The sequence below is a fragment of the Hyperolius riggenbachi genome, chromosome 4, assembly GCF_040937935.1.
Source record: "Hyperolius riggenbachi isolate aHypRig1 chromosome 4, aHypRig1.pri, whole genome shotgun sequence".
Taxonomy (NCBI): domain Eukaryota; kingdom Metazoa; phylum Chordata; class Amphibia; order Anura; family Hyperoliidae; genus Hyperolius; species Hyperolius riggenbachi.
Window position 1 is genome coordinate 188,923,477 of NC_090649.1, and position 19,515 is coordinate 188,942,991.

A 19,515-nucleotide genomic window follows, 5' to 3' on the forward strand; every position below is an offset into this window, starting at 1 on the left:
TTTTATACATACCTGGGGCTTCCTCCAGCCCCATACGCCTGGATCGCTCCCACGCCGCCGTCCTCCCCTGCCTGGATCCGCCGCCACCGGGTCCCGTCATTGCCGCGAGTCGGCCAGTCGGCCGGCGCACGCGGCCAATTCTCCGCATCACAGCGTGTTCCTTCCATACATGTACGCATGCGGCTGCTTACTGCGCAGCCGCATGCGTACGGATATGGAGGGAGCCCCCGTGATGCGGACAATTGGCCGCGTCCTCCGGAAGTGACGGGCCCGGTACCGGCGGATCCAGGAAGCGGCGGATGGCGGCGTGGGAGCGATCCAGGCGTATGGGGCTGGAAGAAGCCCCAGGTATGTATAAAAGCCTTTTTATATTTTACAAAACGATTCCCCTCTGGTTCCCTTTAAAAGCAACTGAGCTTGTGTAGTCCTTTGTCCCTGTGATGGTCGCCTTCCTGCCTGCAACCTGCCACACTTCAAAAGACCCATGTCTGAACCTCACTCCTGGCTGCAATGCATGTTGAAGCTTTATGCCATAATGCATGCTGGGAGCTATAGTTTGTAGATGTCCGTGCATCTCCTGCGGGGGAGATGTATGCACTACATCTCTGAGCATGTTTTGTTTTGTGGCCGTGAGCAAGCTTCAGACATGGGTCCTTTGAAGTGCGGACAAGATGGCGACCATCAAAGGGCTACACGAGCAGCCCTCTGTTTGTAGCCAATTGTTCTCCGCTGCCCTAAACCACCTTCTGACATCTTTAGCTGTAGCACTTGGCGCTAGTCTACTTTAGGGGACCCAACGCAAATCCCCATAGACACTTTCAGCTGTGCTGCAAAACGGAACAAATGTCTGCTTTCACCTTGTTTAAACCCCCACAAGCCTTATATCCATGGATAGGTAAGCATGTCCTGTAACGAATTTTGAGGTTTTCGGAAAAAAAAAAACGTTTAAATTGGCCATGTAGGAGCTGCCGAACGGCCTAAATCTCGGGTCCGTCGGCCATGTTAGTTCTGCTGTGCAGGTCATTTCTTCCTCCTCATTGGAGGGTTTGGACGCCCCCACCTAACAACAATCCCTCCAATGAGGAGGAAGTAACGACCTGCAGAGAACAACAAAGATGGCCGACGGACCCGAAATTGCGGCCGTTCAGCGGCTCCTATACAGTCAGTTAAAAGGTTTTGTTTTACCAAAAACCGCAAAATTTGTTAGAGGGCATGATTAGCTACCCGGGGATATAAGGCTTGTGGGGTTTTAAACAAGCAAACGGAAGACATTTGTTCCGTTTTGCAGCACAGCTGAAAGTGTCTATGGGGATTTGCGTTGGGTCCCCTAAAGTAGACTAGCGCCCAGCACTTTACAGAGTACATAGTACTGATTGTCCTCAGAGGAGCTAACAATTTATTTCTTGCTATAGTCATAGTGTAATGTTCTAGCATATTATTATTATTATTATTATTATTATTATGTATTTATAGAGCATTGGTATCTTCTGCATCACTTTACAGAGTACATTGTCATGTCACTGACTGTCCTCAGAGGAGCTCACAATCTAATCCTACCATAGTCATAGTCTGTCCTACCATATTATTATGTATTTATATAGCACTGACATCTTCTGCAGCACTTTACAGAGTGTATAGTCATGTCACTGACTATCCTCAAAAGGAGCTCACAATATAATCCTACCATAGTCATAGTCTAATGTCCTCCCATATTATTATTAGAAACACAGAAATGGAGAAGCCAAATGCTCTGAAACCCCCAAAGCAGAAACACTCCACTGGTGCAGGATCAGGCAAGCCACGCCAGAAGTAGAATCAACAAGGAAGGGTCCGCAGTCACAGCGAAGTTGTAAAAGCTGGTATTCTTTATTGAAACACGCCACAAAAAATGACACACATAGGACCAGGGAATGACTGACGCGTATCGGGCTCAAAAGTCATTCCCTGGTCCTATGTGTGTCATTTTTTGTGGCGTGTTTCAATAAAGAATACCAGCTTTTACAACTTCGCTGTGACTGCGGATCCTTCCTTGTTGATTCATATTATTATTAGAATGTATTTATATAGCACTGACATCTGCTGCAGCACTTTACAGAATACATAGTCATGTCATGGACTGTCCTCACACAAGCTCACAATGTATGTCCTGTCATAGCGTAATGTTGGGCAGCATGGTGGCGTAGTGGTTAGCGCTCTTGCCTTGCAGCACTGGGTCCCCGGTTTGAATCCCAGCCAGGGCACTATCTGCAAGGAGATTGTACGTTCTGCCCGTGTCTGCGTGGGTTTCCTCCGGGCACTCCAGTTTCCTCCCACATCCCAAAAACATACAGATAATTTAATCCTAGCATAGTCTAATATCCTACTATATTATGAGCTGTCCTCAGAGGAGCTCACAAGCTAATCCCAACCATAGTTATAGTCTAATGTCCTCCCTTATTATTATTATTATTATTATTATTATTATTATTATTATGTATTTATACAATGCTGTAAAAAATAGTGCTGATTGGTTGGCTGTTGTGGGTTCCTGCGATTTCCACAAGGCACAATTTCTGCCATTGATCTAATTCTGGGAACACACATTTAGTTACTGCGAAAGAATCTTTCCGATCGATGCCTTAGATTGTTAAAATTCCGTCATGTCAGATTCTCCGCTCGATTGTTTTTCTCTCGTTTTCTCATCGAAGTGAATGTTAAGAAAAACGGATGGAAGATAAGAGAATCGAGCAGAGAATCGACCGCGCAGAGAATCGACCGCAAGAAACGTATTGTGTGTCCCCAGCATAAAGTCCAAATGCAATCACCAGAGAGGAGGATGCTAGAGTCAACAAGACTATAAAGAAGCATTTCCCCTGTAGCAGTCCAAGTACCATAGCTACCCACAAAATATCAGATGGATTACAATAGCTCAGTGGCGTAGCTTAGGAGCTGTGGGCCCCGATGCAAGTTTTACAATGGGGCCCCCCAAGCACTCTATACATAACAATCGATATGGCGCACCAAAACCTACCAATGACAACTACAGTGTCAGAGGTGCAAGAAGGGGATGGGAACAGTTTGTTAATGATTACCACTATTCAAAGTATCTATAGAAGTGATTATTATGAGCACATGACCAATAGAAAGCTAATACTGTAGTTGAGGGAGGGCCCTTTGGGGCCCCTCTGGCCCAAGGGCCCTGATGCGGTCGCTACCTCTGCACCCCCTATTGCTACGCCCCTGCAATAGCTGACCTGTAAATGGTGGCTCCCCACCTCCCCCAGTCTGTGACAGGACCAGGACATACACACAGGGGAATTTCTGTGTTTCTGTGGGGATTGCTGCTGTTTACTTTACACATACCTCAGCTAATGAATCTTCACACTTGGGGGAAGGACAGGCTTCTGTGCAAGAACTGGTTGTGTTTACCCAATTAATCCTTTCTTTGTAGTGTGAGATAAGATGGCATCACATTGCCATGGATACTCTCCCCCCTCCTGCTGAGCCACGAGATTACAGGCACATAATGAGGATCATGGGGGGAATCAGGGAAGCATCAGATGTCGCTACCTTGCTTCTAGGAAAAAACATGGCAGCCCCCTGCTCTGCTGCTGAACATAGTAATAAATGCAGTAACAAGAGAAAAGTGACAGTCCATTGTTCTGGACTTTCAATCATTAATATTTGGAAATACACTATCCTTTTACACTTACTTTTTTAAAAATACATTTTATATGTGCTCAGTTCCCTTTAACCCTTGCAGGTGTTACTCTCCTTATCAGCAAGGGTTAATGAGTTCTTGGATTTTTTTGTGGGACACTGTGTGATAAAGGGGTTCACATTATAACCCCAAAACAATTGTTGAATTTGTCCATAATGAACGGATAAAAGATGGATGTCTGGTGTGCTGGCCATTTTATGAATATTTGGTTGTATGCGGGCGTTGCCAATCATCCTTGGCTGCAGCACCCATAACACATGGAAGAGGTGTGCCAACACTAATACTGACTTATTGAGGAAAGGGTTATTTACAGTAAGATTGATTAAAATGAGGAATGCATAACCACAGGAAGTGGTTTAAAGAGTAACTGTCAGGCTGCAAAAGCTAATTTAAACCTCTATTCTCCTGTGTTAAACAGTTTAGAAGGAAGCCAAAAAGGCAATACTGAAGTTAAAAATCTCTCTTACTTTTGATGTGTGCTGACAGCAAGGCTCTGTATTCCCAAGCCCTTAAAAAGGACGAGAGGCCGCATACCATACAGCAAAGCATTCTGGGGCCCTCCCCTCGGCTGCTAGTGAGAAGTTACAGGCTCAAGTTACAACAGCATGTAACTCACAGCACTGATAAATCTCCGGGCAGAGTACACTGCAGGAGTCCGCTATTGTTCCTAGCCACATGGCTAATTAATATTCACTGCACAGTAGTGTTATTCATTACGAGCTTTTTTGTGAGTGGAATCATCAGGAAGCAGGGAGGACATGACGACCCAATTGGCTTCATAGGAGACAGACAAACATGGAACCTGCCATGAGCTGTCAGGAGCATCATTCTCTGCAAATACTATATAAAAATTCTGTGAAGTACAAACGTGGGCAGTGAAATGCATATGTAATGTAAGTACAGCCAATCTTTAGCTACTGATATATGTGTTTATTTTCTCTGAGACCTTATACCTAACAGCTCCTCTTTAAAGGCATAGAGGCATAGATGCTTTCCTTGCATTGAAGGACATCCATGGCAGTGTTGATTCAAAGATTTTATTGGATTGCCATCTGGAGTCAGAAAGATTTTTTTCCCTTCTAGTGCTAATTGGTCCAAGCCTTGTAAGGGTTTTTCACCTTCCTCTGGATCAGCTAAGATATGTGAGGGAACAGGCCAGTGTTGTACCATATTTGACGATATACACACATAGCCGCTCACTCTGCTCCACCAATGAATTTCGCCTGACTGCTCCCCGCATCACCCAATCCCATGCACACCTCCAGGACTTCTCAAGAGCTGCTCCAACACTATGGAACTCCCTACCCCCCCCCCCCCATTAGGGTTTCTCCCTCCTTCAACATCTTCAAGAAGGCCCTCAGAACTCACCTTTTTACTCTGACCTACCCACCCTCACTAGTGCTCTAAACCCACAGCTGAACTCTGGACCCCTAGTTTTCAGGTCCCCACCTCTCTCTCTAGATTGTAAGCCTTCGGGCAGGGTCCTCCTTATGTCTCCTACCTGATCATGCACCTACATTACTGTACACCCATCCTATGGATCTGAGTGAACTAGACTTGCCTAATCACCATGCTCCCATCCAGTGACTGACTAAGCATTACCTGGTACTCATACTGAGCTGTGTGATCCGGTTTGCATGTATTCATGTATTGTTTTATTGCTGTATGTCACCTCTAAATATTGTCTGTAACCTTAATTAATGTACAGCGCTGCGTAATATGTTGGCGCTTTATAAATACAATAAATAAATAAACAATAAATAATTTCTGCTTTTCTGCCACTAATCTCATAGGAATAGTGTGTGGGTAGCTTTAGTTAACAAGTCAAGACGCTTGCCATATGTTTACTGCATTAATAAAGTGCAAACTTTTTCTGCTAAGAAAACTCTTTCAGTCAAACTACCATGTGGCTACTAAAAATAAAATGCTGATTTTTAATCATTTTTATATTCCTAGTAAAAAAAAATATAAATATGTGTAATATCTGAAACACACTAAACAAATGAATTAAACAAATATGAATGTATTATTTATTTATCTTGTTTTCCAGTAAAAGTAACATCAGAAACGATTCACAGACAGATCCTCTAATAAGTTTTCTACTTTGGGATTGTTGTTGGATCTTGTGGGGCTTCTATGACAAGAGTGTCTTCTTCCTTTGGAAGATTCTGTGGCTTTCCAGGGCATTGCTGTGATGGTGAGGCATTGTCGGGGAAAGGTCTAATGAATGGTGCAAGTAGTTTTCCTCTTCCCACAAAAAAATCTCCTCTTTTGGGTGGTTTTCCCCCTTTTTTGTCTTGACCTTTGGGGTCTGACGGGACTTCACCTCCATTATGATATGTAATTGTACCCGTAGGTTTTTGTGGCCCAGTTTGTGGACCATGGCCATTTTTGGATGGGCCATGATGGTGCTCATAATTGTGAAGATGTTCATGGTCATGCACATGTTCTTGCTCATGACTCTCACTGTGGCTATGGTCATGCTTGTGTTCGTGGCCATGTTTGTGATCATGCTTATGTTCATGTCCATGCCCATGTTTTTGGCCATGCTTCTTTCCTTTACCTTTGTCACCCTTCTTTCCATGGTGATCCTTTTTGCCACTCTCTGTTAATGTCTCTCCATCTGTATGTTTTTGCTCCTCGACAACAGCAGCCTAAACAAGTAAATAAATATTTATGTATTTAAGTCAAAGAAAAACAGGTAACTAAATTATGACATGAGTGTTATAGCAGGTTCATGCCCTGGACCATTTTCTGCAGACAGAATACATCAATCAGTTTGACCCTGTCTTTCGAAGACAACATCAGGTTACCCCAACACATATGTCTATTTTCAACAAAAGACTTGAGGCAGTATGACGGTAGAGGGGTTGAAGACTGAAGGCTTATTCCTATTAGAGTTAACAACTTAGGGACAGAGTAAAAGACTCATATAAGACTCATAGCAGTGGCTGAATGGAGTAATGGCTAAGGGCTCTGCCTCTGACACAGGAGACCAGGGTTCGAATCTCGGCTCTGCCTGTTCAGTAAGCCAGCACCTATTCAGTAGGAGACCTTGGGCCAGTCTTCCTAACACTGCTACTGCCTATAGAGCGCGTCCTAGTGGCTGCAGCTCTGGCGCTTTGAGTCCGCCAGGAGAAAAGCGCGATATAAGTGTTCTGTGTTTGTTTGTTTGTTTGATATATTTACTGGCATCCCCCGTGTCAAGGCATCCCTGCATGCTGACAGAAATGCTGGTGGCTAGTAGCAGAGGGGCAGAATTAAAATGCTTCCTGAATTTCTTTCTGCACTTGTTTTCAGCACCTATTCCAGAGGATGGGGGCTGTTTCTCATGCAAGGTGTTTTTTTTATGTGACTGTGCTTGAGTCTTCTCTGTTCGGGACACAATGATTCAGATTGATGATGTCACCAAGCCATGTCATCGTTTCCTAAACAGATAAGACTGGAGCTGCAGCGGCAGAGATTGGGTGCGATTGTGGAACAGAGAGGCTTGAGTGGCTCAGTAAGTATTTGCAGAGCAGGGCCAGGGAGCATTACAGAGGGAAGGGGTGGAGAGAGGACTGGGATTGCTACACACAGAAGGGAAGAGGAAGGGTGGGCTAGCACTGCAGACAGGTAGGGAGAAGAGGGGGGGGGGGGGGGTCACTCAATATACAGACAGGGGAAGAAGGGAGGGGGAATGCAGCTGCAGCTTCTCTGCTCTGCTGGCTCTTGATCACATAAGGGCTTCCCCAGGACAGCTGAATGCCTGTTAGCACACTGTGAGTAGCATAGATCGCTGCCCACAATGTGCTTGCAGGCTTCCAGCTGTCTTAGGGAATCCCTTATAAGTAAAAAAAAAAGTTGAGCTGGCGGAGCAGAGAAGCTAGAAATCTCCTCGGCTGCAAGAACGAGTGTAGCTCGTCCTTACTGTTTTCAGCATTTTTTTGCTGGACGAATCACACTCGTCCTTACTGCTAGTGAGGTTATAGCGATCAGTGGTGCTCAGCAAGATTACGGATATCCGAACTACCCAGATAATCCGAACTTTTTCCACTATCCGAATATGGAATAGCAATTTGGATATTTTTAAAAATCCGAATAGACTATCCGAGCAAACTCGCTTTTCCTATCTGAAATCTGAAATCCGGGCAGATAGTTCAGATATCCGAGCAGAAGCCAAAATCACCTTCAATGGCAAAAATCCCTTTCGAAGGCATCCAGGCCTAGAGGGAGAGAGAGGCCTCCGAAAGGGATTTTTGCCATTTGAAGACACACTTAGAAGCATTTTAAGCCATTTTCAGGTCCCTTTCGGTTTTGTATCCGGATATCCGAATCTGGACGGATATTGGGTTCGGATATCCGAGTTTACTCGGATACCAAAAAGTTCAGATTCGGATATCCGATTTGGATCCGGATATCTGGGTATCTGGATCCGAATCAATTCGGATTTTAAAAAGGGGTATCCGAGCACCCCTAATAGCGATCCCTAAACGCCCAAAAATTGCTCTAGTGGGTTCCAGCCATAAAAATGTTCCTTTGACTTTTCAGTTTCTGCCACGTAAAGTGAATCTGAGTCTAGCTCTTTATGGAACAAGTAAGTTTCCCTTCTCTTAATAAGGTGTTCAAAGTTTCACTAATGCTGATGCCCACTAATCCTGTCACCAATATCACAAGACTAGAGATGGTGACAGCTGGCCACAGGTTCACCGCAATACAATTTGCCAGCCTTTATCATCTATTGCATCATTGCATTCCAGCGGTTCTAGAGGTGTGTTTAGCTTCTAAGGGTACAATGGTTAATTTGCATATGTTCAGCAGTGTTGCATCTTTGACACATCTCAAGCTCACTCCAACCTGAATTATCGCAAATTCTTTGTTTTAGGAAAGCAAACTTTTGTTTATCATCTATATGACCCAGAGAAATGCCAATACACCTGCTTGTCTAGTCTGTCATTTCCAACTGCTATATAAATCACAATTTAGTATTCCTACAATTACAGTAAGTTAAATGAAATAAAGCAACACATACCTCTGGTTCAAAGATATCACAGAGGACAGACGTCACATTCTTATCATCTGGGGCGCTCCAGTGTGCTATTGCCACAGATTTACAATAGCCAGTGTGCTGGGTGAAAGAAAAACAAGTTGTTTAATGTGCACACAAAATACATTTTGAAAAAATAGTTTTATTTAATAGCTTATGGAGAGTTCTAGTTTGTTACATGTGCCAGTGGAGAAGATATTCAAAACCCTATGACATCACCTCTTAAAGCATCTGTGGTACAGACCTGTCTCCAGCCTCCCCTTCTTAGGTAAAGTTATTGAAAAGGCTTTCTATCTGCTACTTGAAACCTGGCTGTCAGTAAACAACATCCTGGACCCTCTACAATCTGGCTTTAAGAAACACCACAGCTGTGAAACAGCCCTCATGCAAGTCTGCAACGATCTGCTCATGGCAAGGGACAGAGGGGAATGTTCCATCCTAATCCTGTTGGATCTCTCAGCGGCTTTTGATACAGTTGACCATGAAATCCTGCTTAACAGACTGCAGGAGTACTGTGGCATCAGTGGATCAGTCCTCCAGTGGTTCAGATCATTCCTGACTGACAGAACACAGAGAGTATCCCTAGGACCTATAATGTCCAAACCTGCACCTCTACAATTCTGAGTGCCACAAGGATCAATCCTATCCCCTCTGCTGTTTGCAATCTACATGTTGCCCCTCGGTACACTTATCCAACGACATGGCCTGACGTACCACTGCTACGCCGATGACACACAGCTATACCTCTTCTTCAAACCTGGTGGAACAGACCCTACTCCAAAAATAAACTCTTGCTTAGCTGAGCTACAGGCATGGACCATGCCGCATGGATGAATAACTGGTTGAAACTGAATGCTGACAAAACTGAGGTCCTCTTTGTCCAAAGCCAGTGCTCTCCATCAAAACAGCTCTATCCTAAAGCAACACCAATCAGGATTGGGAATTCAGACATAAACAGCTCCAACCTTGTGCGCAGCCTTGGCGTACTAATCAATGGGGATTTGAGTTTCAGAAACCAAATTTCATCTGTAGTTAAATCTTCCTACTTTCATCTGAAGAACATTGCAAAGATTAAACATCTGATTCCCCCAGAGGATCTTCCAACCCTAGTTCACGCCTTCATCACATCACGGCTGGACTACTGCAATGCCCTTTATGCTGGCCTCCCCAAAAAGGACCTGTGTCGCCTCCAATTAGTGCAGAATGCTCCTGCCAGATTGCTAACAAACCAGCCTCGCCACTGTCACATTACACTGATCCTTTGCTCACTGCACTGGCTACCAGTAGAATGGAGAATACTCTTCAAGATTGGACTGCTGACATTCAAATCCCTGCACAATCTGGGCCCTGGATACATGAAGGACTTGCTGAAGCTGCACCACACCTCTCACAACCTCAGATCAGCAAGTTCTTTAAACTTGGTCACTCCCAGAGTGCACCTCAAAAAATCTGGAGATAGAGCCTTTTGTCATGCTGCCCCTACTCTTTGGAACATCCTGCCACACCCAGTAAAGACAGCACCATCCCTGGAGCTATTCAAATCCAGACTGAAAAGCCACCTGTTTAACCTGGCATTTCCGGACTTCTAAAATTCTTCCTCTGTACCACGATGGTCTGAGCCATGCTTATACGCTTTGAGTCCTATGGGAGAAAAGCGCTCTACAAATGTTATTTGTTGTTGTTGTTGGTATCCACCAGAGGGGGGGGGGGGGAAGTTACATACTCACCTAAATAGAGGGAAGGCCCTGTTTCCTTTAGAGCTTTCCTGGTCCTCTCTGCATCCCCTCATTCCACCACCAGGCCTCCTGTTCCAGCATCCAATTTTAATGTCAAAGATGTCATCGGGTCTACTGTCAGACGACAATCAGGCAGTTTGTTTGAGTGTGTGTACGGGCCTTTCAGCTAACACTGAAAATTACACTGCAATCTGACAAGATTGTTCATACAATTGAAAGAAGACTTCTAGAGATTACTGAATGCCAATCAATTCTGAAGGGACACTGCTTGCAATCAAGATATGGAGAGGCTTCATTCAAGCTGGCAGATCTAGATGGCTACTTCAAGAAGAACCCCAAAGATTTCAGTCAACATAAATGATTACGATTTTACCACAGTCTGTGTATGCGTGTTTATTACATTTACAGTTAATATTGGTTAGAAGATTCCTGTTGTTACTAACTGGGGAAAGGATGCTTATCTAGTTGCTCCATTATTGCAATGATCAGAGAGCAGTATTAGCCATTGTCCTCCATTACCAGACACCCCAAAAGGACAATGATGGTGCCCATTAAGCTCCACACCAACAATAGATACAGTGCTTTGTGGGTAGTGGATAGAAAGACTTGCCCTTTGCTAATAGCCATAGGGTGCTGGTAAACAGAGCTAGGGGGCACAGTATGCTTTATGGGCCATCCCAGTGCTACTTACTAGCCACAATGTCTGGGAGCTGGAATTGGTATAGTCATGTGCCATTCTTTTTTTTTATCTATTTACTACTAGAAATATTGGTTGTGAGCTGAACAATACTTTACAATGCTTTTTTTTCATGATAATTTGTTGTATGTTATCAGTTAAGACCTACTCCATGCATTTACTTAATCCATAGTGTCTCAAGCTAACATTTTTTCCCTTCCTCCTCATCAATTAACTTGTGCTGCTTTCCTCCACCCAACCCCCTTATTATATTTGCCTTGTTCCGACTCTTAATTCTCCCAGTCACCATCCCATCATGTGCTCTCTCTCCTTTCTGCAGTCATCTCCACCTGATCCCACATGAACCATGGCCTAGGGTGTATTATCCATGTAAAAGATGTTGGTCATGATAGAGAGGGCTGCTGCACATGGAACAGATGAAATGTAAATTGAATAGGAAGGCAATTAATAGGAGAGGTGCTGCTGCTGCACAATTTGGATGCACATGGAAGAGAGGAGCTGCTGCTTATGGAAGACTTTGAGTGCAAGAGTAGGGACTGCTGTCCTTCTCCTCCATCCATTAATATGAATGTCTTAACTTTTCATTGGAGTTCAGTGGTTCACACTATTCCAGTGAGCCCTGCACAGTAATCATGGGTCATACTAAACTTTTCATGTCACTCACTGTTGGGGTTCAAAAATGCACAAAGTTTGGAAGTCATGTTCTGATGCTCGCTTTAAGGAACTGTCTGGATAATGAACTCTAGTGAAAATTCAGATAACAGTACCACAAGAGTAAATCAGTGTTGAATATGCTTGGTTGAACACAGAAGGTTTTTTTTTATGGTGGCAAAGACATTGAAGATTTAATAAGAGTCATTACTGCTATGCAGGGCTTCCTTGCTTGTCACTTAGCAGTAGCCATTGAACACCAATAAGTAGTTTTTTTGCAGTGAAACTCTAGGCACATACCCCAAATGCTCAGGCCTAGCAACGCACACATGTTTTTTTTTTGTTTTTTTTTTGAATGAGCAAGGCATTGTTTCATTTGATTGTAGATATTTCCCTTTTGTGTAGAGTAGTGGCCTTGTCTTCACAAATCCTGATCGTCAAAGTCCAAATAAGTGGATGGGAATAACATCTTGACAAATAGCATGAGGACAAATCACAGGACCACTATTTTGGGATTACAGAGAAGTATTTCTGTTTAGTGTCACTACCTAACTTTTATTGGCTGGAAGCAGATGTGCAAGTGTTCATACTTTTTATACATCATTTTATGTAACTTTACGTTGAGCTTTTCAAATATGTATATTTTATGTAATATTCAATAAAAAACATGCTTTCCTACTTTTTATATGCCATACGGTTATCATATTTGCTTTTGTGCATAAGTATTATTATTCATTAAGATATTATAGGTTCCCAAAAGTACAGTTTTTTTTGCTTTGTGAGCTGACTTTGCATTTTATTAATAACTGGTTTTATTCATTATGTAGTGAAGGCAGACATGCTTTGACTCTTTGTTTGTGTGGAGCTGCTTCCCCACAGTCAGAGAATAGGTGCGTACACACGAACTACCTAATGCAACGACGGGTCCGCCGGACCCTCCCACTGAGCGGGCTTTAGCCGACAGTATGCGCGTGTGTACGCGCTGTCGGCGGACTGATAAGGTTGTTTCTGAGTGATCCGCTGAGTGACAGTTGGCTAAAGACCGCCCAGCGGGAGGGTCCAGCGGGCCCGTCGTTGCATTTGGTAGTGCATGTGTACGCACCTAATGTGTCACATTCCTCACTTGATACATTTAAGTAAACACAAGATAACATTATCTAAAGTTCAGATGCCCCCACATTTCACTGCACTGAACTTTCAAGCTCTGTGTAACCCTTCGAATGCTGGTCTGGTAAAAAAAAAAATTCTGGTTGCATTTAATATGCTGTAAATAATGTTTTAGAGCAAAGATGAAATGCTGGGTTATATTCTGCTTCAAATACAGTTTCTGTTGAGCAGTATTCCTGCTTATTACTTACTGCAAACTCACAGTCCTGGGGCTTGCACTGGGATAGATCTTTCACTGATTTATTGCATGAAGATTCATGAATGCTGTATTCCACATGATAAGCTGTTCCAGCAACGACCTAGACATCGGAACATTTGAAAACAGAGCAATGGGTTAGTTTCAGGCCGATAGTTAAGATTTACATTTCCGTTTACATTTATTTTCATATTAAAGTTGTGTACATGGGGAAAGGTTCTGTGACTTGTCATGCGGATGTCATGCACTACAACATATCATTCCTTTTTAAGAACTTTGATAGACAGCAGAATTTTGTGAATGGTACAATAAACCATTACTCATAATTTCATTCCAAACATTAACAAATCGGTTCTACACAATTCAGCTAAGACAAATCCATGCCGATATCAGCTAAAAGGTGCCAGGTTTGAGTGCTGCATTTACAGCAGATGCCAATGTCATCGGCAGACTCCTCGTGTGGAATTTCATGCAGAAATGATCAGTGAAGTCATTGGTTTTTGAAAGTTATTAGCTATAGGCAGCAGAACTGGGCATCACACACTGAAACAAGAATGGACAGTGGAATGTGAGTATTGGTTAATTTTATGCAGGGATTTGGATGGCTCGTGTCAGGGGGCAGGGTAATGCTGGGAATACACGGTTCGTTTTTGCCTTCGTTTAAACCTTCGATTCGTTCGGTAAACGAATCGAGTGTTGAAAACGTATGTGAAAATAGTCATAATCTCATTATAGTTTCGATTAATAGACCCCAAAAACGAACGACTAGTAATCGAACATGTTTGATATTATCTCTCTTTATCCATCTAATCGAGCCATTGGTAGGCTTGATGGCTGTTCAGATCGATTATATATTCGTTTATGCTAGTCCGTCCCTGTAAAAAGGGATTTTCGTTTCGTTTCTTTGCAGCCTTCGATCATTGGAAAAACGAAACCATCAGAATCGAAAAAAAAAACGAAACCGTGGGTGGTGATATTAACTATATGACCGATTATTTCGGGATCGAAAAGGACAAAAGGCACAATCGAAACGAAGGTTTAAACGAAGGCAAAAACGAACCGTGTATTCCCAGCATTAGGGAGGTTAGCTCTAGTTATTGTTGGGAGGTTAAGAATCATAAAGGGGTTAATGGCAAGCACGGTGGCATGGTGGTTCGCACTCTCACCTTGCAGCGCTGGGTCCCTGGATTCAAATTAGAAAGAGAGGTCCACTGCTCAAACCACACAAAACAATTCCAGAAAACAGGGAGTCAACCAGCAGCCTCCACCTGGATTTGCGATTTTAGCTTAATTTATTGCATGGTATCATAGCCGTAAAACAGCATAACATTTCGGCACGCAGGCCTTTGTCAAATGTTTCAGGACTCTGTGCCGAAACATTATGCTATGATACCATGCAATAAATTAAGCTAAAATTGCAAATCCGGGTGAAGACGCGACTACCGTTTTTCTTCACTGGATTCAAATCCCAGCCAGGGCACTATCTGCACTGAGTTTGTATGTTCTCCCTGTGTCTGGTTGGTTTACTCTGGGTACCTTTCCTCCCCTATCCCAAAAACATACAGATAAGTTAATTGGCTCCCAAATAAATTGGTCCCAGACTACGATACTTACATAGACCATATGACTATGGTAGGAATTCAATTCTGAGCTCCTCTGAGGCACAGTTAAGAGACAAGACAATATATTCTGTACAGCACTGCAGAAGATATCGGCGCTATATAAATGCTAAATAATAATAATGGTAGGGGGTAAGTTAAAGTTTGACATCATAAAGGAGTTAACAGCAAGGGGGAGGTTACTTATCAGAGAGGGGTATGGTTAACATTAAAGAGAATCTGTACTCTAAAATTTTTACAGCAAAAAGCATACCATTCTATTCATTGGCCTCAATTCACTAAGCTTATCTCCTGTCTTTAATAACATTTCTAGAGTTATCACCATGGTGATGAGGCATGTCGTATTCAGGAAATATTTTACCTCAGGCAAACCTAAAGTTAACTTTTCTGTCTTTAAGTTAACTCTTCAATCCTTAAAATAACTCCAGAGTTAAAGACAGGCTGTTTATTAACTGCATGTGAAAATAACTACAGAGGAGGTAAATTAACTAGAGAGGAGGTAAATTAACTACAGAGGAGGTAACTTAAGGAATGAAGAGATAAGATAACTCTCTTACTGTGTGGAGGTAAGTTTTCTCTTGCCTTATTATCTCCAGCATTATCTTAGTGAATTGAGGCCATTATGTTCTTCTGGGCCCCTCTGTGCTGTTTCTGCCACTCTCTGCTGCAATCCTGGCTTGTAATTGCCAGTTTTAGGCAGTGTTTACAAACAAACTAACCAGCTTGTGATAGGCTCACATAAGCAGAGTGTGTGAGTCATACAGACCCTGCAGGGGGCCTGCAGAGGGTGTGTATCGCTTCTATCCAATCACAAGCAGCCCTGCACATTCCACACATTCAAGCCTTAGCCTGACAGAGCCGACAGAAGGAGGAAGATTAGATCATATAACAGAGATAACACAGCCACTGTGCAATTATTAAAGGCTGCAGTAAGCCAGAGCACATTAGAACAGGCAAAGGAACTTATAGGATAGAAGAACTAAGGCTGAAAATTTTGTTACAGAGTCTCTTTAAGTGGAGACATCAGATGTAGACATCAAGAAAAGGTTAAGGTTAAAGGGAACCTTAAAGCGAATCTGTATTGTTAAAATCACACAAAAGTAAACCTACCAGTGCGTTAGGGGACATCTCCTATTACCCTCTGTCACAATTTCGCCGCTCCTCGCCGCATTAAAAGTGGTTAAAAACAGTTTTAAAAAGTTTGTTTGTAAACAAACAAAATGGCCACCAAAACAGGAAGTAGGTTGATGTACAGTATGTCCACACATAGAAAATACATCCATACACAAGCAGGCTGTATACACCCTTCCTTTTGAATCTCAAGAGATCATTTGTGTGTTTCTTTCCCCCTGCAGTTCTCATGCACTGAAGTTTCAGGCTGCTTGTTTTTCTCCTGCAAACAGCTTTGCCCTTGTCTGTAATTCTTCAGTATGTGAAAGCCCAGCCAGCTCAGAGGACGATTTATCCAGCTTGTAAAAGATAAGAGAGAAGAGAAGCTGCCCTAATCTAAATAATACACAGGCAGTGTGCATAGAGGGGCCTGGAAGGGGGAGTTCATAGCAGAACCACAACACTGAAGAACTTGGCAGCCTTCCAGACACAGGCCGACAAGTCTGACAGGGGAAAGATACATTGATTTATTACAGAGACTGTCATAGCAGAAAGTGCTGCAGTAAGCCAGAACACATTCGAATAGCTTTTGGAACTTGTAGGATGATAAAAAACAGGATGCAATTTTTGTTATGGAGTCTCTTTAAGTGACATGTGGCATGCGTATGTAAAGTGCCAAGCAAACAAATACATATGCAGTTTTGTTTTTCTGTTTAACTCTTTCTCTGCCTGAAAGAGTTAATATTTAGCAATGCAACTGACAGTTTCTCTCCAGTCAGGACGCAGCTGGATTATAGCATCTCTCAATCATAAGGTAGTACAGCCATAAAACTCTTGTCTGCAGAGAACTGGGCTTCTGAGAACAGGGGATAGATAGATAAGATAGATAAACTAATATATATATATATATATATATATATATATATATATATATATATATATATATATATATATATATATATATATATATATATATATATGCTCACTTAGACACAGGACAGACTTCCTTGAGCTGAAACAAAATAATACATTTACTTTTTAAGTGAGGTATCTAAAAGTCATTTTAGGAATAGAAGGATAGATACAAATTTTATCTCATCAGTTTAATCAGTCTATTTTTAATTAAGTTTCTCTTTAAGTGAGGTTAGGCATATGATTGGTGGTTCATGTAAATGAAAGGGTTTGTGTAGGGCATTAGGAAGGATCTAAAGGTGGATAAGATGAAAACGCAGTTAAAAAAAAAAAGATCCAAATAACAAGCGTATTTGCAAACACCTTCAGAGTGAAAGGATTAGTATTAGCATTGCCAGTGCTTAGCACCATGTCAAATCCACAAGCACTGAATTCAAAATGAAATACTGCAGAACATTGAACTGTAGCCCCCTTTTCTGTTGGCATATATCATGTAGTAAAACCTATGGTTATTGCCGCTCAGCTGTATTAATAGATTATAAAGTGGCCCTGTCTCTCCCCCTGCTGGCTGAGATTTGCAGAAGATTTCAGCATCTTTAAAGGTACGTTTACAAAGCAGAATCACAGCCTCTCCTGAATACAAACCATTTGTTCTCACCATGAATTGATTACTTTACATCATACATGCCAAACTCCGGTCCATGGGCCACATTTGGCCCTCAGAGCCATTAAATTTGGCCCTCAAGTGGTTTCCCCACTTTGCATTATGTATCGCCCACTCTAGACCACCAGGGAAGCTATATTGAAGGTAAAGCCCTAGAACACCAAGGAAGCCATTTCGGAAGGTAGGGGGAAAGCACTACACACTAGGGAACTGTATAGGGGAGGGTGGGGGCCACTACACACTAGGGAACTGTATAGGGGAGGGAGGACCACTAGAAGCCACATAACTTTATAAGGGAGGAAGGTGGCCAGTAGACATTGAGGTTGGCCTGCGACTAGGCCCCAGTGTATAATTTTGACCCGCAACTAAATCCCAGTGTACAATTTTGGCCCGTGACTAGGTCCCAGTGTACAATTTTGGCCCGTGACTAGGTCCCAGTGTACAATTTTGGCCTGCGACTAGGTCTCAGTGTACAATTTTCACCCGCGACTAGGTCCCAGTGTTCAATTTTGGCCCGCGACTAGGTCCCAGTGTACAATTTTGGCCCGTGACTAGGTCCCAGTGTACAATTTTGGCCCGCGACTAGATCCCCGTGTACAATTTTGGCCAGCGACTAGGTCCCAGTGTACAATTTTGGCCCGCGACTAGGTCCCAGTGTACAATTTTTGGCCCGTGACTAGGTCCCAGTGTACTATTTTGGCCTGCAACTAGGTCAGGGGTTCTCAAACTGGGTGCCGCGGCACCCTGGTGCGCCCTGAGCACCTGTCAGGGGTGCCTCGGCGTTCATCCCCATCCTTTGGGGGGTGCTGCTGAATAAGGGTCGTAACAGCATTTCAGTAGTTATTTTTGCCGAGGGGTGCCTTGAAAAAAATTTCAGAGCCATCAAGGGTGCCTTCAACCGAAAAAGTTTGGGAACCACTGAACTAGGTCCCAGTGTTCAATTTTGGCCTGCGACTAGGTCCCAGTGTACAATTTCATCCCACTTTGTATTTGAGTTTGACACCCCTGCTTTACAGGAATTTAATTCACTTATTAACCTCTTGACGACCAGCTAACGCCGATCGGCGTAAACTGGTCGTCTGCGGGTTACCATGGAAACGGCCGCTCGAGCGGCCTTTCCATGTCAGTTCACGGAGGGTGTCTCCGTGGACAGCCGGAGAGCCGCCGATCGCGGCTCGCCGGCAAAATGTAAACACGCGGGGAAGAAATCCCCGCTGTTTACTTCATACGGCAGATCGGCGATCCCCGGCCTCTGATTGGCCGGGGATCGCCGGCATCTGATAGGCGGAAGCCTATCCTTCAATGCGCAGGACAGAACTCCGTCCTGCGCATAACGGAGAGAGGAAGGGAGGGAGGTAAGGAGGCAGAGGGCGGAAATGGCTGCGGAGGGGGGCTTTGAGGAGCCCCCCCGCAAAACGCAGATGGCCGGCGGCGATCAGACCCCCCCCGGCAGGACATCCCCATAGTGGGGAAAAAAGGGGGGATGTCTGATTGCCCTGGCATAATACTGATCTGTGCTGCGGGCTGGAGAGCCCACGCAGCACAGATCAGCCAATACAGCCCTGGTCGGCAAGTGGTTAATTAATGAGCAGTGTATTGAAATCTCATTAAAATCGAATTGTTACACTTTATTATATCTTCATGATCAAATATATGTGGATACTAGACAACTCCTCTGATATATGGGCCTGGCTGTTTCAACCACCATAATTTGGCTTCCAGAAATAGCCACAAGTAGAATATCAATAAATTACCGACATTCTACAAAGAATCTCTGCATAATTAGGATAGTAGAATATCAGTAATCTTGGCATTCCTTGAATCAACAGTTTGTGCCCTTCTACACAAAGTAAATGCCTTTAGAAAGTCGCTTAATCAGTCTAGTTTAGAAGAACTTTGGATTGTGCCGCGCCCCCTTTGAGAAAGCCGGAAGTCCGGCGAAACATGTCAGGACAGCGTGGCTTGGCGTCCTGAGGCTGTCCGCACCTGCCAGCTCATGCCGCTGTGCACTGCCTGACCGTTACATCCCCTGGCTGG

The 19,515-nt window shown here is 43.5% G+C and overlaps 1 protein-coding gene across 1 annotated transcript in view; it reads right to left on the reverse strand.

Moving 5' to 3' along the window:
* Positions 1-5,707: 5,707 nt before the first annotated feature.
* LOC137571652 (fetuin-B-like) overlaps positions 5,708-19,515 on the reverse strand; it is a 40,356-nt gene continuing 26,548 nt past the window's right edge. The window contains exons 5-7 of the mRNA XM_068281113.1: positions 13,169-13,276; positions 8,712-8,807; positions 5,708-6,354 (exon numbers count right to left, since the gene is read on the reverse strand). Coding sequence (XP_068137214.1) covers positions 5,800-6,354; positions 8,712-8,807; positions 13,169-13,276 — 759 coding nt within the window. The 3' untranslated portion in view covers positions 5,708-5,799. The remainder of the gene's footprint in view (positions 6,355-8,711; positions 8,808-13,168; positions 13,277-19,515) is intronic.